We start from the raw sequence: 25,211 nt of genomic DNA on the forward strand, positions 1-25,211 counted from the left end.
CTATGTGAGCACCACGCTCCCTGAGGGAGAGGCACTTTCTTTTCTGTGCTCCCAAGGCACACTGGGTTTACCCTGAAGGTGAATTCACACTGGTCTCTTCACTAGTAACTGAGCCCCCATGTCTTACTCATTTTTCTGATGACTTGAGCATATAGCAGAACTGGACACACAGTAGATGCTCGATAAATGTGGTGTAATGTTTAGCCACCTAGTACTAGATGGTTACAAAAGGCTAGAACCCACACATTGACCCTGAAGATGCCTTGGCTCATTCCTGCCAAAATTTTTTTTTAATAATCTCAAACTTACAGAAGCACTGCAAAAATAGTCTAAGGAACCTCAGATACGCTTCACCTGGATTCACCAGGTGTCACCCTTTTGCCCCCACACTTGCTTCATTTGTCTTTTCTCTCTGTACTGAGTTAATTGCAGACATCATGACAATTTACCCACAAATATTTCAGCATGTCTCCCAAGATCAAGAATGCTCTTCTATAATAAAGAATGCTCTTCTTTGTAACCAATGATTAACACTCAGAAAATTTAACCATTGACACAAGGTTACCCAGTAGGTAGTCTGAAATGAAATTTAAATTTCCCCATTTATGTCATTTTAAATTGTTTCGACCCAGAAGCTCTGTTAAGTGATTGTTTCCTCATGATCAGATTCAGAATAAGCATTTTTGGCAGGAATACTAGGTAGGAGATGGTGTACACCAGTCATGTCTTTGCTCCATTATTGGTGATGCTGAGTTTGATCATTTGGTTAAGGTGATGAGTTACAGATTTCTCTCCTGTAAAGTTTACTATTCCCTTTTGAGTGTAGTTAGTAAGCTAAGTGTGGGTGTGCATATCTTCATGTTGCATGATTATCTTCTTCCCCAACAACTTTTTACTCATTGATTTAGGTGCTTTTTATCCAACATTTTTTTATTGTGGTAAAACACACATAAAAGTTACTACTGTAACCATTATGTTTACAGTTCAGTGGTGTTAAGTATATTCATAATGTGCTACCATTACCACTGCCCATCTTCAGAATTCATCTTGTAAAATTGAAATTCTATACCCACTAATAATGGCCACCCTTCCTTCAACTCCTGGCAACCACTGTTCTTTCTGTCCCTATGATTTTTGCTCTCAATACTTCATATAAGTCTAATCATGCAGTATTTGTCTGTTACTGGCCTATTCACTTAATATAATATTAAGATGCTAAATTCACACTAAGAGCATAACGTGAATCTCAAGTTTCATCCATGTTGTGGTTTATGTAAGAATTTTCTCCCTTTTTAAGGATGGAATAATATTTCATTGTATTGCTAATCCAATTCTTTTCTACTTGAAACCTTGTGTTCGCTCTCCCATGCTTTTGACAAAGTGTAAAAGGTAAATCAAGATGCCATTTTGTTTGGGGGGTCAAAACACACTGAGGCAGTCTGTTTACAAAATTGTGGTAAGTTTTGGAAAATGAGGTTGGAACGTAGTATCTCCGGTAAGCAAATGGAGAAAAATATCCCCCCCCAGTTCTGAGAAGACTAGATCACAAGGAGGGCAGGTCATCACAGTGGAGCAGAACACAGAAGTACCTGCAGACTTCCAACGTTCATACGTGTTCTGCCTTCTAACTAAACATCCTCAGACCTGTCGGGAACATTTTCCAGTTGACGCAAAGTTTTTGCTGGAAGGTAGAAATTCGTTACAGGAATCATTAATTTCTGTACAGTTGCATCAAGCTGCAATAATACACTCTTGCAATCTCCTTTTGTCATCTCCAAATGATCATTACATGAATAAAATGTAAACATTCCCGAAGTAACTGGGACCTTGGTGGCCCGTGCTACTTGGACAGGTGTTGGAAAGGCGTGAGAGGTGGCGTCCAGGGGAGAGCCAAAGGGCACCAACTCCTGAGAACTTTCCACACTACAGAGCTGTGCTGTAAAGGCGGCGCGCTCCGACCTCGGCAAGTCGGTCGCGCAGCAAACCAAGCGCTCGGGCAATGACCCCGGGAGGACCGAAGGCCGTCAGCGCGGGCGGTTCCCGCCTGCACCCGGGTGCTGCGCTCAGGCGCCCCTTACTCAGCGCCCCGTCTGCCAACACTGCGGTAATAACAGTGAGTCGGGGAGAGGCGTCCGGCCTTCCGGAGGCGGCGGAGGTTCCCCCTTCCCAGCCACTGCACTCGCAAGTCCCGCGGCAGGCCCCAGAGCCTCCGCAGACCCCACCCGGCCTCCAGGGCCGAGTCCTGGCCTCCAGGGGCGCCTCTCCGCAGCGCCGCGGCTCGGACCTCTCCCCCAACCGCAGCCGCCGCCCCGCACCCGGGTCGCCCAGGCCGTGGCCTCTCCCCTCGCCGGCCGCATCCACCTTCGGCCCGGCCCCCTCCCGCGCGCCGGCCTCCTGGGCCCAGACGCCCGCCGCCCGCCGCCCCTCGGGCCCCTCCGCGCGCCCCCGCCCCTCGGCTCGGCCCGGCTCGCTCTCCCCGGGCGCTCCGCAGCGGGGCGGGCGGGGCAGGCTGGCGCAGGGGGCGGGGATTTCTGGCACTTTCTGGGCCCCGCGAACGCTCTGCTCCTGGGTTCGCCGGCCGGAAACGTCGGCGACGGAGCCGCCCCGCCGCCGCGGCCGTTCCTTGTTCTCCGCCGAGGCCGCGCCGCCACGCTGCCATGGCCAAGTGGGGACAGGGGGACCCGCGCTGGATCGTGGAGGAGCGGGAGGACGGGACCAACGTGAACAACTGGCACTGGTGCGGTCGGGCGGGGGCCGGGGCCGCGGCTTCCGGGCGGGCCTCCTCGCTCGCAAGCCGCCGGGAGGGACGGGAGGGCCCCTCGGCGAGCGCCCGGCTCCCGGGTGGAGGGCGGCCGCGGGTCTCGGGGCGCTCCCCTGGCCGCGGCGGGCCCCGGGCGGGAGGAGCGGGGAGGGTTGTGGGGCTGCACAGGTGCAGATGCTTGTCTTCAGCGTCGGGGCTTGGGGAGCCCTTGGAGCCTGGAGACCTGGGGTCTTACCCTCACTGGCTCTGGGACTTGACTTTGCTGTTTGAAAGTTGGGTTGGGCCCCAGGAGCAGCAGTCATTCCTGACTTAACCTCTTCAGCTTTGGCAGTCTGTGTGACCTCAGGAGCTACCCTCCCGTGGCCCTCCGCCCCAGCCCCTTGAAGTCTTGGGGGAAATTAAAATGAAGCTGAAAAGTTTGTGTGTGTGTTTTACGTCTGTAGTGGAAAGAACAGGAAAACAGAAATTTGGATCTGAACTCCACATCTAACTTGATGGGTCTGTAGTGCGCCTGCCTTCTAGAAGTTGGAACTAGTTACTCATCCTTCTTCAATCTCATCTAGAGTATGGGCCAATTTTTGCCTCCCTCCCCCTTCCGCCTGAGCTTTCAGGAAGTGATGTTCTATGCTCCTTTCCTCTGAAGGCTAAGGGCTGTGCTACCTCGGGACCATCAAGGTGATGCTGAGGCAGGTCCAGGGCAGAGCAAGGCTTTAGCCTGTGAGGGCAGCCTTTCCCGGGGCTGTGGAGGGGTTCTGGTGGGGAGGGGACGTCCTGGCCTGGGGGTGGGAAGGGCTGACCTCTTCTTTCCCAGCCTTGCCTCCATGAACACTTAATAGACTTCTCTCAGCTTATTTTCATTCCCCTAAATTGGAAACATTTGGGAAGATTGTGTGAGATAATATACATGTGAAAACACTTAATAATTTGTCTTATAACGATAAAAATTGTCTCAGTTATAATTACTTTTTCATGTGGCCCAGGCTTTGCCCCTCCATTTCCAACAGGTGAAATTTCTAGACCTCCTTTCTCCCAAATAAGCCATGCCTCCCAGCATATCTTAAATCACTGATGAGAATTAGAAGATGTTTGGTAGAAAACTGGTCTGAGAAGTGTGCTTGTAAGTTTGTGGGTGGCAGGTCTCACATGGTTGAGAGGAATTGGGCAGATCTGGACTGAGCCAGGGATGGGCGTGTGGATACCAGCAAGAGCGTCCATTCATGGCTCTGCCCTTCTTCTGGTCCTGGCAGGACAGAGCGGGATGCCACCAGCTGGTCCAAGGGGAGGCTTCGTGAACTCCTGGTGGGTATCACTGTGGAGAATGAGGCTGGCCGCTGCGAGATCAGTGAGCTGAAGCAGGTGGAAGGCGAGGCTTCCTGCAGCAGCCGCAAAGGAAAGCTGATTTTCTTCTATGAGTGGAACATCAAGCTGGGCTGGAAAGGTAACGGGCCTCCAGGCACTGGTAGGGTAGAGTGCAATGTTGGTGGAGCAGAGTTGGTTGACTCATTATTCATTCAGCAGATACGGTTGACTCATTCATTCAGCAGATATTTTTATTTTGGGTTGCACTGAGTCTTTGTTCCTGTGCGTGCGCTTTTTTTAGTTGCTGCGAGCCGGTTACTCTCCATTGTGTTGCTCGGGCTTCTCATTACGATGGCTGCTCTTTTTGCCTAGCACAGACCTTAGCCACATGGGTTTCAGCGATTGCAGCACGTGGGCTTAGTAGTCGCGGTTCACTGGCTTAGTGGTTCAGCTGGCATGTGGATTCTTACTGTACCAGGGATTGAACCTGTGTCCCCTTCCTTGGCAGGAGGATTCTTATTCTCTGGACCACCAGAGAAGTCCAACAGATATTTTTAGAACTCCTGCTTGGGCCCCTAAATTGGTGTTTGCAGTTGCAGACACCCTTACTACATGCGGAGTTCTTGCCCCGCCTGCCATGGGCTTCCCTCTCTCCCAGCATTTGGAGCTGCTTCTTGTTCAGTCACTCAGTCATGTCCAGCTCTTTGCAGCCCCATGAACTGCAACAAGCCAGGCTTCCCTGTCCTTCACCATCTCATTTGCTCAAACTCATGTCCATTGAATTGGTTGGTTGTTCTCAGCAGGACTCAGTCAGCCAGGCACTTGTGAGCAGTATTTCCTGGAGCTGCTGCCTGGACCACTCTCCCCCTGGACTGTTGCATGCTGGCTGCTTCGGCTCCTTCAGGTTTGCATCCTGAGTACATTCTATAAAAATGTCACCTGTCTCCATTCTATAAAAATGTCAGATCCTTTTCTTGTACTATTTCCCTTCTCTGCTTTGTTTCTCCTGAAAGCGCTTATACTTGGCACACTACATGCAGTTATATGATTGTTGTTCTGGATCCCCCTTTTCTCCCCATTCACTGGGGCAGAGATTTTTAAAAATAACATCTTTATTGAGATATAATCACATACCACACCTTATTGTGTACAATTCCCTGGTTTTCAGTATATTCACAGAATGTGCAGCCATCACTACAGTCAGTTATAGAACATTTTCATCTCTCCCACAAAAATATTTACCTGTCACTCGCCCAGTCCTTAGCAACCACTGATCTATGTTCTGTCTCCACAGATTTGCCTATTCTGGACATTTCTTATGAATGTTATCACACAGTTTTTGGTCTTTTGTGACTTGCTTTTATTTGGCATAATCATTTCAAGGTTCATCTGTCCTATAGCACATTTCATTCCTTTTCATGGTTGACTGATGTTCTGTTGTATAGATGTAGCACATTTTGATTATATATTCATCAGCTGATAGACATTTTGGTTGTTTTCACTCTTTGGGTCTTTGGGTCAGGGACTGATTAGTTTTGTTTACAGATTACTGCCTGAAAGGTTGTGTATTTGTTGAATGAATGCATTTCTCCCATGGTGCCTAGCTCCTTGCTGGGTAGACAGCCTGTATTCAGTAAATCCTTGTTGAAAAAGCGAGGAGCAAGGGTAAGATTTGGTTCTGGAGGATTGTGCCGTGTTAAAGTTTGGGCCTCAGCTCGAGTCATCTCCATTCTTGAGAGCTGTCCAGTTAGTGGCCTTGGGCCTCTGTCCTAGTGACTATCTTGCTGACTTAAGCCAGGCCAGAGCCCAGGAGGTAGTTCAGTTCAGTTCAGTTGCTCAGTCGTGTCCAACTCTTTGCGACCCCATGAATCACAGCAAGCCAGGCCTTCCTGTCCATCACCAACTCCCAGAGTTCACTCAGACTCAGGTCCATTGAGTCAGTGATGCCATCCAGCCATCTCATTCTCTGTCGTCCCCTTCTTCTCCTGCCCCCAATCCCTCCCAGCATCAGAGTCTTTTCCAGTGAGTCAACTCTTCTCATGAGGTGGCCAAAGTACTGGAGTTTCAGCTTCAGTCCTTCCAATGAACACCCAGGACTGACCTTCTTTAGGATGGACTGGTTGGATCTCCTTGCAGTCCAAGGGACTCTCAAGAGTCTTCTCCAACACCACAATTCAAAAGCATCAATTCATCAGTGCTCAACTTTCTTTATGGTTCAACTCTCACATCCATACGTGACTACTGGAAAACCATTGCTTTGACTAGATGGACCTTTGCTGGTAAAGTAATGTCTCTGCTTTTGAATATGCTATCTAGGTTGGTCATAGCTTTTTTTCCAAGGAGCAAGTGTCTTTTAAATTCATGGCTGCAATAACCATCTGCAGTGATTTTGGAGCCCAGAAAAATAAAGTTTGACACTGTTTTCCCATCTATTTCCCATGAAGTGATGGGACCAGATGCCATGATCTTAGTTTTCTGAATATTGAGGTTTAAGCCAACTTTTTCACTCTCCTCTTTCACTTTCATCAAGAGGCTTTTTAGTTCCTCTTCACTTTCTGCCATAAGGTGGTGTCATCTGCTTATGTGAGATTATTGATATTTCTCCTGGCAGTCTTGATTCCAGCTTGTGCTTCCTCCAGCCCAGCGTTTCTCATGATGTACTCTGCGTATAAGTTAAAAAAGCAGGGTGACAATATACAGCCTTGATGTACTCCTTTTCCTCTTTGGAACCAGTCTGTTGTTCCATGTCCAGTTCTAACTGTTGCTTCCTGACCTGCATATAGGTTTCTCAAGAGGCAGGTCAGGTGGTCTGCTTTCAGAATTTTCCACAGTTCATCGTTTGAAGTGAAGTGAAGTCTCTCAGTCATGTCCGACTCTTTGCGACCCCATGGACAGTAGCCTACCAGGCTCTGCTGTCCATGGGATTTTTCCAGGCAAGAATGCTAGAGTGGGCTGCCATTTCCTTCTCCAGGGGATCTTGCCAACCCAGGAATCGAACCTGGGTCTCCTGCATTGCAGACAGATGCTTTACCGTCTGAGCCACCCTCTTAATGAGCATCAGAAACAGCCCCCCACTCCTGCCTTGGAATATTCTGGCTGGAGGTTGCTTATCAGTTGCTCCCTCAGTGGCTCTTGCTGGCTCTTGCAGGGCCTGGTTCCTTATACATTCCAGCTCCCCAGGACAGGGCTCTGAGAACCCCAAGGAAGCTTTTGATCTTGTATCTCTTCCATCTCCCTTAGCTCAAAGCAACAACCAGCTCCTTTGCAGGATAAGTCCCTGGCAGGAGCCGGAGGGCAGGCACACCAGTGCTTCCCTGACCCTATGTGCTTTCTTTCCTAGTAGTGAGTCCTGGAGGTGGCTAGTGGGACCCATTAGGGAGGAGGCAGTACTCTGGTCTTGCTTTTTTTTTTTTTATTAAATTTTAGTTAAATTTAGCTTTTTTCAGCTTTATTGAGATGTAGTTGATTTATAACATTGTATGAGTGAAAAGTATACAGTGTGATGATTTACTGTACGCATATATTGCAAAATGCTTCTACAGTAAGGTTAGTTAAAACATCCATCACCCCATAGAGTTGTAGTCTTCTTTCTGCGTATGTTGAGAAACTTTAAGATCTGCTCTCGTAGCAGTTTTCAAGTGAATAAAACTGCTGCTCAGCACGCTGTACATTAAACCTTCCTCAGAGCTTACTCATCAAGTGAGCTGAAGTTTGTACACTTTGTATCTTTTGACCACCTTCACCGCCCTTACCCCCGACCTTGCAAACCCCAGTCTGCTCTGTTTCTGAGTTTGGTTTGTCTAGATTACGCATATAAACGAGGTCACACAGTGTTTGGTTTTCTCTTATTTCACTTAGCATAATGCCCTCAAGGTCCATCCATGTTGTCACAAATGGCAAGATTTCCCTTCATTTTTGTGGCTGAATAATATTCTATTGTGTAAACATGTCATGTTTTCTTTATCCGTTCATCCATAGACGGACACTTAGGTTTCCATGTTTTGACTTCCATAAATAATGCTGTTTTGTACATTGCGGTGAAGACACCTCTTTGAGACAGTGATTCCATTTTCTTTGGCTATATATCCAGAAATGGAATTGCTACATCATATGGTAATTCTATTTTTAATTTTTTGAGGAACCTCTACTGTTTCCCATAGTTGACTGCACCAGTTTATTTTCCCACCAGTAGTGCATAGGGGTCTCTCTTCACATTCTCATCAACACTTGTTATGAAAGTGAAAAGTGAAAGTGAAGTCGCTCAGTCGTGCCTGACTCTCAGCGACCCCATGGACTGCGGCCCACCAGGCTCCTCCATCCATGGGATTTTCCAGGCAAGAGTGCTGGAGTGGGGTGCCATCGCCTTCTCCATGTTTCTGTTATACCCAGTTTATTGGTAGTTCTTATTATCAGAGGACATTGAATTTTCTCAAAAGCTTTTTCTGCTTGGATTGAGATGATCATATGATCTTTATTATTCATTGTGTTAATGTGATGCATGATTTGGCTTGGGCATTAAACCATCCTTGCATTCCAGGGATTAATCCCATTTGATCATAGTATATGATCCTTTTAATGTGCTGTTGAATTCAATTTGCCAGTATTTTGTTGAGAATTTTTGCATCCCTATTTATGAGGGATATTTGTCTATAATTTTTTCTTGTAGCATCCTTAACTGGCTTTGGTATCCTGGTAATACCAGCCTCTTAAAATGAGTCTGGGAGTGTTTCCACTCTTGAGTTTTTGGGAAGAGTTTGAAAAGGATTGATGTTAGCTGTTTAAATATTTGGTAGAATTCTCCATTGAAATCATCTGGTCCTGGACTTTACTTTGTCAGGAGTTCTTTTTGATTACTGATTTAGTTTTCTTAATTGTAATTGGTCTGTTCAGACTTTCTAGTCCTGAATGGTCCAGGCTTGGTATGAAATATATTTCCAGGAATTTACCCATTTCTTCTAGATTGTCCAGTTTTACCGCATTTGATTGTTAACAGTGGTCTCATTGTCCTTTGTATTTGTGTGGTGTCAGTTGTAATGTCTCATCTTTCATTTTTAATTTTGAGTCCTCTTTTTCTCCCCTTGGTTAGTGTAGCTAAAGTTTTGTCAAGATTTTTGTCTTTTCAAAGAACCAGCTCTTTATTAGTCTTTTCCATTGTTTTCTTGTTCTGTTTCATTTATTTCTGTTCTAATCTTTATTCCGTTTTTTATTGAGATATAATTGACAAATAATATTATATTCATGTGGGTTATAATGAGTATATATATGTTTGTATTTGTACACATCAAGAAATGGTGACCACAATAAGTCTAGTTAATATTTATCACCATACAGTTCCAAGTTTTTCTTTTTTCTTACGAGAATTTTTAGGATTTGCCTTTCAGATATGTAAAATAGACTTATTAGAGTACCATACTGTGTATCTCATCTCTATGACTTATTTTTTGTAACTGGAAATTTGTACTTTTGACCACACTCACGCATTTTACCCATTCTGCCACTCCCTATTTCTTGCAATCACTGATCTGTTCTCTGTATCTACGACTTTTTTGCTTTCTTTTAGATTCCACATATAAGTGAGATCAAATAGTATTTATTTTTCTTTTGCTTATTTTACTTAATGCCTTCAAGTTCCATCCAGATTGCTGCAAATGGCAAATTTTTTTCTCTTTTATAGCTAAATAATATTCCATTGTGTGTATACACTACATTTTCTGTATCCGTGCATCTGTTGGTGGACACTTAGGTTGCTTCCGTGTCTTCCCAGGTTTCTTAACATGTGTATTTTGTTGATGTATAATTGACTTACAGCGTTTCAGGTGCATAGCAAGGTGATTCATTTATACATAAATACACATACATTATTTTTGAAATTATTTTCCATTATAGGTTATTATATGTTACTGACTATAGTTCCACATGCTATACAGTAAACCTTCGTTGCTTGTTGCATAGCTATCGTTTTTAATTAGAAATCTAGCATTCTGTTCCTACTAAGTCAAACAAGTGGAATCAAAGTGTCATAAATTTTTTAGTTAGGCAAAAATTCTTCTAAGTTTTCTAAAATATATACATATTTATATATAGGTGTACAGAAGTTTTTTACTGTGCTTGATAAAGGCTTGAGCAAGATAGCAAAAGAGATGGAGAAATTGTAAAACAAACTGAATGGAATGGGAACACTGAATATGAAATAGGAAAAGTGAAAATAAATAATAAATCACAGTAGTAAAAGTGTTTATCAGTTTTCACAATCAGTGGCCAAAATCAATCAGACAAAATATAAAAGATCATTATAATTGCAAGCCATAATGGGAACATGATTAACCTAATAGTATAAAATAATTACATAGTCAAGCAGGATGATGTGCTAAGCGAGATAAGTGCACATGTTTTCATCCACCCAGTCTGTGTCTTTAGGTTGGTGCATTTAATTTATTTATATTTAAGGTAATTATAGATATGTATGATCCTACTCTTGCCTAGAAAATCCCATGAACGGAGGAGCCTGGTGCAGGCTACTGTCCATCGGGTCACAAAGAGTCAGACACAACTGAACGACTTCACTTTCACTTTCATGATCCTATTACCATTTTCTTAATTGTTTTGGGTTGGGGCTTCTCTGGTGACTCAGATGGTAAAGTGTCTGCCTGCAGTGCAGGAGACCAGGGTTCAATCCCTGGGTTGGAAAGCTCCCCTGGAGAAGGCAGTGGCAACCGACTCTAGTACTCTTGCCTGGAAAATTCCATGGATGAAGCAGCCTAGTAGGCTATACTCCATGGGGTCGCAAAGAGTCATACATGACTGAGAGACTTCACTTTCTTTCTTTCTTTCTTTCATTTTCTATTTTCTGTAGGTCTTTTCCTTTTCTTGGGTTTCCTGCATAGAGAAGTTCCTTTAACATTTGTTGTAAAGCTGGTTTGGTAATGCAGAATTCTCTGAACTTTTACCTGTCTTAAAGCTTTTGATTTCTCTATCAAAGTGGAATGAGAGTCTTGTTGGGTAGCGCATTTTTGGTTGTAAGCTCCTCCTTTTTATCAACTTAAATATATCATGCTGTTCCCTTCTGGCTTGTAAAGTTTCTGTTGAGAAATCAGGAGTTCTCTTGTATATTTTTTGTCATTTTTCCCTTGTTGCTTTTAATATTTTATCTTTGTCTTTAATTTTTGTCAGTTTGATTATTATGTGTCTCAGTGTCTTTCTCCGGTTTTATCCTGCCTGGGACTCTCTGTGCTTCCTGGACTTGACTATTTCCTTTCCCATGTTTGGGAAGTTTTCAGCTGTTACCTCTTCAAATATTTTATCAGGTCCTTTCTCTCTCTGTTCTCCTTCTGGGACCCCAGCATAGTATGAATATTGGTGCATTTAATGTTGTCCCAGAGGAATTTGTATGTATGTCGTCTTTGGAAAAATGTCTCTTCAGATTTTCTAACGAGATTGTTTTTTGTTATTGAGTCTTACAAGTTCTTTGGATATTAATCCCTTATCAGTTACACGATTTGCAAATATTTTCTCCCATTCAGTAGGTTTACTTTATTTACTTTGCTGTGCAGAAGCTTTTTAGTTAATCCTCCTTGTTTATTTTTGCTTTTGGTGTTAAGTCCAAAAATCATCGCCAAGACCAGTGTCCAGGAGCTTATCATCTGTGTTTTCTTCTAGGACTTTTTTTTTGGTTTCAAGTCTTTCGTTCACTTTTATTAATTTGTGTGTGTGTGTGGTATAAGATAGTGGTCCAGTATCATTGTCTTGTTTATAGATGCCTGTTTTCTCAACATTCGTTGAGGAGACAGTCCTTTCCTTACTGTATTTTCTTGATTCCTTTGTCTTAGCTTATTGACCACATAAGCATGGACTTATTTGGGGCTCTTTTTTCTATCTATTCTGTTCTCTGTTATAGTTCTGTTGATCTATGTGCCTGTTTTTATGACAGTGCTATACTGTTTTGATTACTATATCTTTATAATACAGTTTGAAATCAAGAAGTGTGATGCCATTAGCTTTGCTGTTTCTCAAGGTTGCTTAGGCTATTTGCTTTGGCTCTTTGTAGTTCCATACAAATTTTAGGATTTTTTTGTTCTATTTCTGTGAAAAAATGTAGTTGGAATTTTACCAGGCATTGCATTGAATCTGTAGATTGCTTGTTATTTATTTTCTTCTGCTGACTTTGGGCTTACTTTTTTCTTTTTCTAGTTCCATGATGTGTAAAGTTAGGCTCTTTATATGAGATTATTTCTTGTTGTATGAGTTTACAGCTTCCAACTTCCCTCTTAGAACTGCTTTTGATACATCTTATAAGTGTTTGTGTTGCCATTTTAATTTGTACCAAGATATGTTAAAATTTTGCCTTTGATTTCTTTAAGCCATTAGTTGTTCAGGAGTATTTTAATTTGCATGTACTTGTGAATTTTCTAGTTTCATATCATTTTTATTGGAAATGACATTTGTTATAATTTATCTTAAAAAAATTGTTCAGACTGGTTTTGTGGCCTAACCTGTGATTTATTGTAGAAAATGTTCTGTGAGTGCTTGAGAAAAATGCATGTCCTGTTGCTGTTCGATGGGCTGTTGAGAATGTTGGTCAGGTGCGTTTGGTCTGTAGTGTTCAGATCTGGTATTGCCCAACTGGTGTTCTGTCTGGATGCTACATAGCCGTTGTTGAGAGCAGAGCATTAATGTCCCCAGCTATTATTGCGCTGCTGCTTATTTCCCCTTAGAAGTTGTTAGTGATCGCTTTACTCAGGTGCTATTAGATGCTCAAATATACTTGTCATATCATTGACGAATTGACACCTTTAGCTTTATATGATGACCTTCTTTCTTTTGATCATTTTAGCTGAAAGTCTATTTGTCTAATATAAGTATAGCTACTCCTACTTTCTTTGGTTAACATTTGCTTGACATTTCTTTCTCCATCCCTCTGCTCTTGGTTTATGTGTATCCTTAAAGGTAAAGTGAGTCTTGTAGAGAGACTGTCTATTGTGAGATACTGTCTTGTTGTTGGATCTTGATTTTTTAATCCATTCAGCCATTCTGTGCCTTTTGATTGAGGAATTTAATCTGTTTATGTTTAGTAACTATTGATTGGTAAGGACTTACACCTCTCTTTCTAGCTCCATAGTCCTTTGATTCTTTTTTGAGGTGATATGCTTTGAGTCTTACCATAATCTTTTGTGGTTTTTCCTTTGTGGTTAACCTGAGGTGTATATAAAATATAACATCCAATTTAAACTGATAACTTAATTTTGATAGCATACAGAAATTTATACTTCTTTACTTCTCACATTTTAGTTTGTTGATGTTACAGTTTACATATTTTTACATTGTAGAAGTTTCCATAGTTATAGTTACTTTAAATTCTCATAGTTACGGTTATTTAAGTACATTTGTTTTTCAACTTTTAATGCAGACTTATAAGAAAACTACATATTATCATTGCAATTTTAGATCATCTGATTTTGACTATATATCTACCATTACCAATGAGCTTTACACATTCATACGTTTTTATCATGCTAACTGCATCCTTTTATTTCAGCTTGATGAATGTTCTTTAGCATCTCTTGTAAGGCAGATTTAATGACATTGAATCCCCATCAGCTTTTCTTTGTTTGGGAATATCTTTGTCTCTCTCTTACTTCTGAAAGGCAGCTTTTCTGGGTGTAGTATTGGTTGACATACTGTTTCTTTCAGTATTTTGAGTATATCATCCCACTGCTGGCCTGTCAAGTTCCTGCTGTGAAATCCACCTGTAGCCTTATGGAAGCTCCCTTGTTTGTGAGGAGTCACTTTTCTTCTGCTTTTAGAATTTTTTGTTTTTGACTTCTGACAGTTCAACTCTTATGTGTCTTGATGTAGCCTTTTTTATTTTTTTTTAAGTTCAGCCTACTTGGGGGACCGTTGGGCGTTATGAACCTGGATGTGCATTTCTCTTCCCAGGTTTGGAAAGTTTTCAACCATTATTATTTTCAATAGACTTTCTGGCCCTTTCTTTCTCTCTTCCCTCCGGAACTTCCATAATGAACATCTTGTTTCATTTGATGGTATCAGGTGAGTCTTCCATTCTTTTTTCACTCTTTTTCTTTTTGTTCCTTTGACTGGGCAGTTTTGAATAACCCATCTTCTAGTATAAGTATTCATTGTTTCCTTCTACTAGGTCCAGTTAGCTGTGGAAGCCCTCTGATCTTCAGTAGAGTCATCCTATTCTTTTGCTCCAACAGTTTGTGGGCTTTTTTCCTTTTTTAACACTGTTTCTTTTTTGAACCTGTTTTGTTCTTGCATTGTTTTCCTAATTCCGTTGAGTCGTCTGTGTGTTCTTATAGTTCGCTGAATTCTTTAAGAGATTTATTCTGAATTCCAGATTACATAGTTCATGCATCTCCATCTATTTAGGGTCAGTTATGGAGCTTTATGAGGTTCTTTTGGTGGTCTCATGTTTGCCCGATTTTCTTCTTGAACCTTGTTTCCTTGCACTAGTAGCTGCCTGGGTGAGGAATTAATTGGTCTCTTCCATGTTTTACAGGTTTGCTTTGGCAGGGAAAATCCACCACCTTTCAGCTTGGGTTATTGGGTGTGTCAGCTCGTCATGTCCATGTGTGGGGAAGACTTGCTGCCAGGGTCTCCAGTTGAGTGTGCTCTGAGGTCGGGGTAGGGGTTACCAATGGCTGGCCTTTATGGTTGGGTGAGTCAACTGACTCCATATTCAGGCAGGGCTGCTCAGTGGGCTCCTTGACCAGGCAGGGTTGCTGGCTGTGCTCCATGGTTACATGGGGCGTTAGCTGTGCTCTGCAGTTACCTGCGGTCAGGCAGAGTCACTGGCTGTGTTCCTTGGCAGGGTGGTGCCACTGGTTGGATGCCATGGTTGGGCAGGGTTCTGAGCTGGGTTCTGCGTCACTCCTGGTTGAGTGGGGGTCTCAGGCTCTGCTCCCTGACAGGTGGTGCTCCTGGCTGGACTCTGTTCAGGCAAAACTGCAGGCAGAGTTCTTGGTAGGACCTTAACCTCCATTGTGTTCTGTGATCAGATGGAGATACAGATTGTGCCTTGAAGTTGGGCAGGGCTGCAGGGTTGGCTTCACCATCCATAGGCTGCTGGGTATGCTCCGCTTTCGAACAAAGTTGCTGGCTGGGCTCTCTGGTCAAGAGAGGCTTCCACCTGTTTCCTGCAGTTGAGGGGCTAGAGGCTGTTCTCTGTGGGGTAGGGTCGCTGCTGAGCTTCTTGTCTGGACAAGGCCCCAAGCTGTATTAAGCAATTTGGCAGGGCTGTAGGCTCCACTCCAAGGCCACTTGGGGTCACTGTTCGGGCTCCCTGGCTACGCAGGGCTGGAGGCTATACTCTGCAGTCGGGCAAGACTGCTGCTGTGGCTCCCTGCCCCAGGAGGCTGTGTGGGTGGGCTCCAGGGCTGCCCGGGTTCTCTGGTCCGACTTCCTGGATGGTCAGGCTTGGAAGCCGTACTCAGCAGTTGAGTGGAGCTGTGAATTTGCTTCCCCACCTTTGTGAGACTCCCCCGCTGGCCTTGACCTGTCACACGGGGACCCACATCAAGCAGAATTGCCAGCTGAGCTCTGCTCGTGTACTGCCTCAAGCAGGAACACGGTCCATCCAGGTATGAGCATTGGCTGCTGAAAGCCTGAGTCCCTGTGGCTTCCACATGTTGAGACCCCAGTTGGCCTCCGAGGAAGCATCCAACAATGCCGGGGAGCCTGCCCTCTTTGCTGCTGGGAAACTGCAGTGGGGGTGGGTGCCGGGGTCCAGCCCCGGTGGATCCAGGGAATTCGAAGGGTGGACGGCGTTGGCGTGGAAAGACTTGTTTGTTTATTAATGTAAGATTAGATTAAGAAACTATAGTGTAGTAAGAAGATTAAGTGGAGGAGGAGGGCTGAATAGCTTGGTTTACGCGGAAGGCCAATACAATTCCAGACAAGGAATTTGCACCATCTACGTTGGGCCACCGGCGCCCGCTTGAATATCTAAGGGTGCCTCGCCTTAAGCTCCCTTTCGTGCGGGTCTTAACGGCCGGGGCAAGTAAGTAGACCTGGCGAGCCTCCGCGCCCCAGGTGGAGATTCAGCCTGAAGTTAAAGTAAAGAGCAGAGAGAGGGAAGGGGAGAGAAGAAGAGAGAGAGAGAGACACGGGGGGAGCCAGAGTCCCAAGAAACCAGGCCGAGAGACTAGTTCGAGAAACTGGTCCGATCCTTTATTGTTCAGAAGGCCTTTTATACTTTTGATAAAACATGGAGATCAATGGATAACACAAAATTATGTAGCATTCGCAACCCAGATTCTTTCCGTATATCATTTTGTATACAAAAGGTCTCAGGTGATTTACATTATCTTTTGGCCAAGAGGCTTGTTAACACTTTTTGGCTCTCTTCCTTAATGAATGTTAATTTTGTTTCCCCTGAAGTGTTTTTCTTTAATCTGCATCTCCTTAAAGCATTAAAGTTACATCTCTATAGAACAAAGGTGCAGTGGGTTATAACAAAGGTACTTAACTCAAAGATCTAATGTTGCTAATACCAGGTCTACTACTTGTTTTTCTATATACCAACTATATCTAAAAATAAAGGATATGAAAATTTGGCAGCAAGCATTGACCCAAAAAATGAAACTTTTAATCAGTCTTATTCTGAAGATTTTGCCTCCTCGGAAGCTCCTACATTCCTAGGATGTTTTAAGCTTCCTGTGCCTCCTGCGGTCAGGAGGCCTCAATCAATCACACCCGCGGCTGTACGAGTCCTGCAGGCAGGCTAGAAAGCCATCAGAGGGGTTTTTGGATTGAAACACTCTTTCAAATGCAGAAGACTAAAGCCCTGAATTGACTTTTTCCAGAAAATGTCAGAAGAGTGGAAAAGCAGAGCACAAAAGCCGGCAGATTTTTGTTGGGGTACATGCTTAGGAATTTCCAGAGGGGCCCCTGAAGTCTGAGCACGCCTTGCGTATGTCAGCTTCCTTCCTCATGACCTTGTCGCGGGCAGGCTTCCTCACACTGGCTCCGGCAGGTGGGGCTCTGTGCTGGCCTCGGGGTTTGGTCAGAGTGTCACCGCTCCTCACACCTTCTGCTGCAGCCCTCTTCTGTCTCGGGTCCAGAAGTGTGCCTCAGCCTCACCCCTGGGTTTGGGATTCTCGCAGTGGGGCCTGTCCCTGCGCAGTCGCTAGTTGCTGCTCTCGTGAGGGGTGCTGAAGCTGGGAATGACCTGTCACCATCTTGACGTCGCTGAAGTCAGCACCCGGTGTTGAGGGACATTAGCTGCGCGGGGAATCCACGCCGACTCCCCCACCTCCCTCCCTCTCCCTCTTTCTGTGATCAGAACTCAGTGTCCCTTTTTGCCTCCCTGTGCCTTTCCTTCAGGATAGCCCTTTATCATGCTTTGACTTGTTAAAGAATATTGGGGAATGAAAAAAGAAACACCAGTTAACAGACCTACTTACTTCACTCTCATGCTTCCATGTGGACCCTGATTTCATGTGCAGTTAAAAAAAAGTCTAATAATAGCACTGTTCTTTATTTTCCGGCGCTGCCATGCGGCCCATGGGATCTTAGTTCCCTGACCAGGGATCAAACCCTTGCCCCCTGCAGTGGAAGCACCAGGAAGTTCCCTTGTCTGCATTTTAATTGCCCACCCCCGCCCAGCTTTCTTAGGAACTGAACCTCTGTTGTGGGCCAGGAGAGCAGAGTTGGTTTGGACATGCATGCGATGGGCGCTTGTGGGGGAAGGCTGCGCCCTGTGAGGAGGGTGGGCTGTTCAGTTAGGCAGGGCAGGTTTACATAAACGAGTTGTTACTTTGTAATTGAAGACATTTCGCTCATTTTAGGTATCATGAGAGAATCTGGTGCGAAGCACAAGGGGTTGATTGAAATACCCAGCCTGTCTGAAGAGAATGAAGTAGATGACACTGAGGTGAGGCGTCTGATGGAATTTCTCTCTTTGCTTTGCTTTTAAATCAAGTTTCTGCTCTACATATTGGGCAGTTGAAAACCTGTGCCTGTGTGGTAGTTCTGGTGAGTGGTGAAGGGCTTGTTTGCTGAGAAGGAGGCTGCGCTGTGGGGAGGTGGGGTGAGGTGTGGGCAGTGATGTGGTGGGAAGTGCATGCCCGGGAAGCCATGGACTGCACCCTCCACGGCCGCCTCATCACCTTTCAAAGGTGTCATCAGGTGCATGCAACTGTATGTGTTCTGGGAAGTGCTCAGGTATTGTGCACAGCTTGGTGAATGGGATTTTGTATCTCCTCCTCCGGTCTTTACTCTTTCCCTTTAATAGTGCAAATTCTTGGCTTTTCGCCATGATATCCCTTGGTTGTATCATATATTTTTGGACGTAAGTTAGTATGTGTTGGTTTTGACTGGCTCTTATCATTGGGGGAGAGCGAGCCTGTGTAACTCCCATGCTTGGTTTGCGGTCAGTGTCCACTTGTAAGCTAAAAGCTTGGTTGTGGGGTGAAACCTTTTGTATGATAGCTGTATTTCCAGATGACAGTCTGACAGGGTCTTTTAGGATTTGTGAACATATTTAGTGTGAAGGCCTTCAGGACAGCAAGTTACACCGAACTACCAGGAGTTGCCTTTCTTAAAGGCTATGAACTGCCCTAAAAGTGGTAGCTTCACATGTGTGGTCAGTGCACTCAGGGCCTGTGACTTCACTTTGCTCTGTCCACATCCATCAGCTCAGAAGTATTTTGGCAGGATGTTAAATTGGTCTTTTCGATTCAGCCCTTGGTAGTACTGCAGAACAAACTCTAATGTAGAACTGGGCCCCGGGAGCAAGCCCACCTCAAGCGAATCGCAGGGACATGAAGGGAGTTTCAAACCAATACCTCTTCTGAGAATACCAGCGGCACCCCCAGAGCAGCGTTTTGACATTTCCCTCTCCCCTCCTGTCCTGGCCCTCCCTCTTTTCCTCCCCCTCTTCCTCTCTTTCCCAACTCTCCTCCTTGCCAAAAAAAACAAAAAGTGTAGCCCAAGACCAGGATATGTGGGAACCTGATTTTCCTAATTAACTGAATTTGGGACTCTTAGACAAGCACTGTTCAATAGACACATAATGTAAGCCACATAAAGAACTTAAAATTTTCTAGCAGCCGTTTTAGAAATATTTAAAAGAAACAGATAAAATTAGTTTTAATACTTTTTATTTTACCCAAAATATAAAAATATCATTTTAACATGTAATTAGTATCAGGGTTATTCATGAGATTATTTTGAATTCCTTTGGTGCTAAGTCGTTAAAGGCTGGTTTATGTGTGTGATTTTGCACTTTGAACCCATCTCAGTGGGTGCTCAGAAGCCACGTGACCAAGCGGCTGCCGTATTGAACAGCACGTTTCTAGGCTCTGAACGCCATGGACTGTATCACCAGTATGATACACACACACATTAAAATGTGTGCAGATCAGGGGTTCACATTCTCAGAAGTCCCTTCAAGTTTTGGCCACCAGTTTCAGTAGACACTTGATTAAAAAACTCTTACATCTTCTCAAACTATATGGAAAAGCCTGTCACGTCTCTCTCTCCCATCAGTTCTTTCCCTTCCCTTGCCATCACAGTTCCCTTGTTTGTCCCAGTATTGTAAGAATACGTCAAACCAGATTTTTCTTCGGTTTGTATTTTTCTGATTTGTAGGTGAACGTGAGTAAAAAGAAAGGAGATGGGGATATTCTGAAGGATCTTATGAAAACTGCAGGCACCGCCAAGGTCAGGGAAGCCCTTGGAGATTACCTGAAGGCACTTAAGACGGGTAAAGAAGGCATCCTTGTGAACTAGAGGGTCCCTTTTCCATTTACCCAAATAATGGTCTGCACTGGATTCCCAGGTTAGGCCAATGTCCCAGGTTCCAGAGATCAGCTCTTCATGCTGCACAATAAATTGTAGTCTGGAGGTTGAGATCTAGTCATGAATTAGACCATAATTAGTGCTTATCAGTATTTTATACAGCATGAACCATTCTGCCTACAGAATTGTTTAGTTTCTAGAATGATAATTATTTAATCAGTTGTTTTTATAATTATGTCTGTCTGTCTTCCTTGCTAGACTATAAGCTCCATGAGGGCATGGAAGGACTGTCCTGTTTAGTACTGCTGTATCTCCAACGTCTAGCACAATGCCTGATGTATATAGTAGATGCTTAATAAATCTTTGTTGAATGAGTGAATGAAAGTGACTATAGGTATTATAGGTGTAGTTGGAAACTTACTCAGATAATCCCTGCACTGAGTGGAACTGAGGTTATTGTCTTCTTTGCTGAATTAGAGAAGCTCCCTGCCAGGTAAAACAGCCAGCAGGGCTTGTATGTCTGCACCTCGTCCTTGGACTGTGCTGAGTATCTCAGTGTTGGCATAGATGGGTTTGGGGTTTACTTTTCTCACGAGATCACACAGGCTGCTGCCACAGGCTTGAATGGAGACCAAGCTTTGTGAGGTGGTGCTGATGAAGCAGTGAGCCAAGTGTCTGGTTTTGATAGTGAGTGACAGTCATAAAGCTATTAGTAGTTAAGTGTATAAAATGGAGCCTTTTGGAAAACAGCATTTGACAATGCTATTTTCTGTCAAGAACTAGATAAAAGTGAGGCATTCAGTAAAAAGAAAAGGATAAAAGGCATGTGTTGCTGTGGAACTCATGTTAATGATTAGTTTTATATATAAAGATACAGAATGGTCTTGAAATTCTCAAAATGCTGTAGGAATTCTTTCTATAAATGTGTTTATATTATATATTGTTTTCAGTTTTCTGCCTATTTGTGCTTTATTAAAAGGTGCTTTATTAAAGTCATCTCTCATGTTTCCTTTATAGAATTTACAATGGGAATGATCTTACCAACCAAAGCTATGGCAGTCCAGGAACTGACGATTAAAAGGAAACTGAGTGAGAATGCCTTGCAGGTGTGGCCTCTGGTGGACGATATGCAGGGAGGGGGAAAAGGAAGTGCTTAGTGTGTGCATGCATGCAAGCTCAGTCCTGTCCTACTCTGTGCGACCCCATGGGCTGTAGCTCACCAGGCTCGAAGGCTTCAAAGCTTCAAGAGCCTGTGATGATGGAGGACTGACTATACAAGATACTGAGGAGGGCCAGTTAATCCACCCTTGCATCTTCTGCCATTTTGGGGGGAAATGATGAAATGAGACTTTCATTCCTTGATGGAAGGGACTGTATAAACTAGCCTTTTTGTTAAATATTGAATTTAGTTCAGGACAGTGCTGTTTTGTAATCATTACACTACAAAGTCACAAAGGTGACTCTGAAGTTCACACACCACAATGGAAGGAGAATCTCTCCACTTTCGGAGGATTGGGAGGTTTTAGATCTTGTTCTTGGACTGTAATGATGGGGAGTTTGACACCTTTTGGCCTTAAGTGCTGTGTCCTTCACCTGCTTATCTTTTTGCCCCCCTAGGCCATAGTTACATATCCAAGTAGGATTTGGGCTATGAAGCCCTACTCTGGGAGTGGAACAGAGCAAAGCGGCTCTGTTTCCAAAATAAAGACTAGAATTGGCGGTGCTTAAAAAGGCTTTTTAGTGGAAGGATAGTGTTTGGGACATTGTGATATTTTACTGAGTTTCTAAAATCTCTAGTCATGCTAATTATGCTTTGGAACCTTTTCGTTTGAGATTCAGGCCTCCTCTCCAGTGGCACTGGGTGTAAGGATTCCCACTGTGGCTCTGCACATGACGGAACTCTTTGACACAGCTATTGAGCAGCTGTACAGAATCTTCACTGTGAAAGATGTAAGTAACATCTCAGTATCTGGAATCAGAAATGCTGACATTGGGAGAGAATATGCCACTAAGAACTGAAGCTGGGTTTTCGTTTCCTACATGACTTATGTTTTTCTGATTGAAGGGATCTAGTAATCTTTAGGGTAGCTCGAGGACGGGTAAGCTGTCCTAAGGATTTGAGGGCAGAAAAGATGGATGTTTGGGAGCCGGGGTGGGGGAGTTTATCAGCATCGAGATTTGGAACAATCTACTGAGGCTGTAATTAAAAGCTGTGTATTCACAATTAAAAACCACAGTAAATGTTATGTTATACATATAGGTTGAAAACATGATAAGCACAGAATAACACGTCTATTGTGTATGTTTTGCTTGGTTAGTTGGTGCAAAAATTTTCTAAATCTTCCGCTGTATTAGAAGCTGAAAAGGGAGGGAAATTCCAAATGTTTGATGGAAACATCACTGGTGAATATACAGAACTGGTAAGTAATCTTAGGTTAAAGGAAAGTAAGCTAGACTCTTGAGTTAAAATGCTTTATTCATGCTGTTTTTAAAAGTGCTTCGGTTTTTATCTGAGCTCACAGAAACTTGAGCGCTTTATAAAGTTGGTTATACGGCAAATAAAAAATTTGTATTTACTAAATAATAATAAAGATAAAGCCTTAGTTTCACAGCAGTTGTGCCACTATTTATGACTTTTAGAAGACGCAAGTACAATTCCTCCCAACTCTTGGGTCTAGAAGTTTCTGGTCTCTGCCACTAGTATGTGTGTTGCCAAATGTCACCTGCCTTCCTGCTGACAGCAGCTCTGTACTGGCTACCACACTTCTGTCTGGTGTGACTGCTGTTACATTTTGGCACTAGGGACAGTCAGTCCTCAATGGTGCTGGCGTATAAACCAAGTTGAGGGTGTATGTCCATTGATTAGTTCTCATATTTCTCCCATAGGGGCTCATGAAAGGATTTGGTGTTTTTCTTTGTTGTAGTATTGTACAAAGTTTTAAAAGATGTTTTCAGTGGAATTTCCCCTTTGTTTTCAGTTAACAAATAAAAAGATCGTCATGAAATGGAGATGTAGGAACTGGCCAGAAGGTATGTTATTAGCACCTTTTAAGTCCAAAAACACTTCAAGTATTCTACCCCCTACTATGAAAAGCAAATAGTGGTACTATATGGATAAATTCAGTACAGTAATAAACTTTCCTTTTTGTAATGAACTTTCCTTTTTTTCTTCCAGAACACTATGCAGTAGTTGCACTGAATTTTGTGCCTACACTAGAGCAAACGGAATTACAATTGGACTGTGAAGGAGTTCCTATCTGTGAAGAAGAGAACATGAAATTTTGTTGGCAGAAGCAGCATTTTGAAGAAATAAAAGGTTTACTGCAGCTGACCACCCTAAATGGTTGACTTAGTTTGAAGATTTTATAAGGGCATTACTTTTTGTAAGCAGAAAGTATCATGTTTACCTCCTCCTCTAGTATTCCTTTAAAAAAAATAATTTATACTAGATGAAATCCACAGACTAATACAGAACTGAAAGCACTGTTTGAATCTTTATTTACTATGACTAGACTCTGCACTGAGCTAAAAGCAAGCAATGTGAAATCAGACTGTTAACGTTACCATCCATAGATGCTCCTCCGGGAACAGATTGCGTCTCTGAGTATGGATAGTTGAAGTGTCCCAAGCTAAAGCTTGTCTTAGCGGGCCTACTTTTAGCTGTAATTTTTAATTCAGGAAGAGACAAATGGCATGTTGGTACTTCCTTTATTTTACTTCAGGGTTTTTAAGGTGTGTAGCTCTTAGGTCGTGAACCAGTGGCATGTTGCATTCAGAAGCATGTTGATGTGAGAGCGAGCGGGCTGTATTGTTATGCTTCTCCCCGCAGCAGTTGTGCACTTTGGAGTGGCGAGGACTGAAAAGTCTATGGAAAAAGGTACTTTTTGGCCTGCCACTATACTTCTCATGAAGTAGAATACAGTGGACAAGTACATCTCCCGATTCACAGTTTTCTCATTACTTTCATCTGAGAAGACTGAAGCAAGGTATGTAAACAATTAAAAAGTCATCACAATCAGTTTAATTAAGTGCATAGAATAGCAATCAGTCATGTCAATAAAAATAAAACAATCATTTTTACATCAAGTGTGCTTTATTTCCTCCACAGGTATTCTGTTAAATAAAGCACCATTTATATACTGCCAGGCCACAGCTAAAGAGGATTCTTTACAGAATCAAATTTCTTGTGGTTGTTCCGTATACAAGTAAACTTAATTTTGATAATAAGAACCACAGCGATTGGAGGCAATCTGCCTCTATTATAAGGTACAAAACTGGCACAGAGGACACCATATTATACACAGTAAAAATGCTGTAAGTTTAAATTACATTGTACAGGGCCAGAGAACCCTGTGCCTCCCAGACAGCCATATTAAATGAAAGCCACTACAGTGAACTCTTAATTACGTAAAACATATTCATTATCTGATTGCCCTTTAGAAAGTATACTGAAGATGCAAATTTTTTCATCTGAAGTTTCTGCCTGGCCAAGAATTAAGCCTATAAATCTATCTTGCCATTCAAGCAGAGAGCACTGGACGAACTGAAGCACGAGAACAGAAATAGGCGAAACTTATACAAACAGCATCGGGTGGGGGGAGGGGTGACCTTAAAAGTAGACATGCTACATCTAATGTCAAGAAGCAGCTTGGTTTCCTTTGCCAGATATCCTCGTGACCACATGGATTGTAGATTCAATGGTCCTACACAGGGTATCTAGAATGTCGTGCTGCTGCATGTGACTAAAGAGTCCTCTGGAATGGCCACAGCTGAGTGATAAAGCCACCTCAGGGTCCTGGGAGGGCAAAGCTTGACCGTCACAGCTTCTCAAGTCAGCTAAGTCAGACAGAACTGCAGAGAGAGAAGTAGAAGGGAACTCGGATTCTTCCTCAGCAAGGTTAGAATCCTTGGAACAGTGGAGGTCTTTCAATTCCTTACAGTCTTCAAACCTACCATTGTCGGACTGTTCTTCTGCATGCTGTGACCTGATATTTGATGTGTCTTCTGAAAACGAAGATGGAACTTCCATTCGGTATTCTTTAACAGAACTATTTTCAGGGGAAGGAGGATCTTGCTCGGTGCCTGGGTCGATGATTGAGGAGTCTCTCGTCTCATTGTCTGAAGTGCTCGTTGGGGTCAGGACCTCCCTGGTTTCTGTCTTCATGTCACTGATGCAGCTCTCGACAGCGTGCTCCTCATCGCTGCTAACGCGCCGCCTTTTAACAGGAGTTGCCCCTTCATCATCTGTGAAAACGAACATGGAAATCTCTCTGAAGAGTCATTAAGATCATTTTGGGGGTGTTTGCATTTTTTAGCATTTATGTGCAGGAGGCTCACACAACTACTATAAAATGAGTAGTGGAGAGTGTATTTGCCCTAAAGTCAATATTTT

The 25,211-nt window shown here is 43.5% G+C and overlaps 2 protein-coding genes across 11 annotated transcripts in view; one reads left to right on the top strand and one right to left on the bottom strand.

Moving 5' to 3' along the window:
• On the top strand, nt 2,523-23,303 carry AHSA2 (AHA1, activator of heat shock 90kDa protein ATPase homolog 2 (yeast)). Of its 8 annotated transcripts, none has more exons than XM_018055395.1 (9): nt 2,523-2,737; nt 4,009-4,199; nt 17,866-17,951; nt 19,670-19,784; nt 20,837-20,925; nt 21,653-21,769; nt 22,138-22,239; nt 22,798-22,849; nt 22,995-23,303. In XM_018055395.1, the coding sequence occupies exons 1-9, from the start codon at nt 2,658-2,660 to the stop codon at nt 23,165-23,167; spliced, it is 1,005 nt and encodes a 334-aa protein (XP_017910884.1). In that variant the 5' UTR covers nt 2,523-2,657; the 3' UTR covers nt 23,168-23,303. The 8 variants fall into 8 exon arrangements, with proteins under 8 accessions (XP_017910884.1, XP_017910885.1, XP_017910886.1 ...); XM_018055396.1 differs by having other exon boundaries at nt 21,659-21,769; XM_018055399.1 differs by lacking the exon at nt 2,523-2,737 and adding an exon at nt 4,861-4,964 and having other exon boundaries at nt 4,120-4,199.
• The window catches only part of USP34 (ubiquitin specific peptidase 34), a 229,438-nt gene continuing 228,037 nt past the window's right edge, over nt 23,811-25,211 (bottom strand). Inside the window, exon 80 of one of the 3 annotated variants that reach the window (XM_018055392.1) lies at nt 23,811-25,063. In XM_018055392.1, coding sequence (XP_017910881.1) covers nt 24,456-25,063 — 608 coding nt within the window. In that variant the 3' untranslated portion in view covers nt 23,811-24,455. The remainder of the gene's footprint in view (nt 25,064-25,211) is intronic. The other 2 variants (XM_018055394.1, XM_018055393.1) reach the window with 2 other exon arrangements.

The sequence above is a fragment of the Capra hircus genome, chromosome 11 (assembly GCF_001704415.2).
Source record: "Capra hircus breed San Clemente chromosome 11, ASM170441v1, whole genome shotgun sequence".
Classification (NCBI taxonomy): Eukaryota; Metazoa; Chordata; class Mammalia; order Artiodactyla; family Bovidae; genus Capra; species Capra hircus.

Excerpts from the sequence above, each read along its gene's own strand:
- AHSA2 (XM_018055395.1), top strand. The coding sequence starts at position 2,658 with ATGGCCAAGTGGGGACAGGGGGACCCGCGCTGGATCGTGGAGGAGCGG. Across the intron at positions 17,952-19,669 it reads ATGAAGTAGATGACACTGAG|GTGAACGTGAGTAAAAAGAA; the intron begins GTGAGGCGTCTG and ends TCTGATTTGTAG. Across the intron at positions 21,770-22,137 it reads GAATCTTCACTGTGAAAGAT|TTGGTGCAAAAATTTTCTAA; the intron begins GTAAGTAACATC and ends TTGCTTGGTTAG.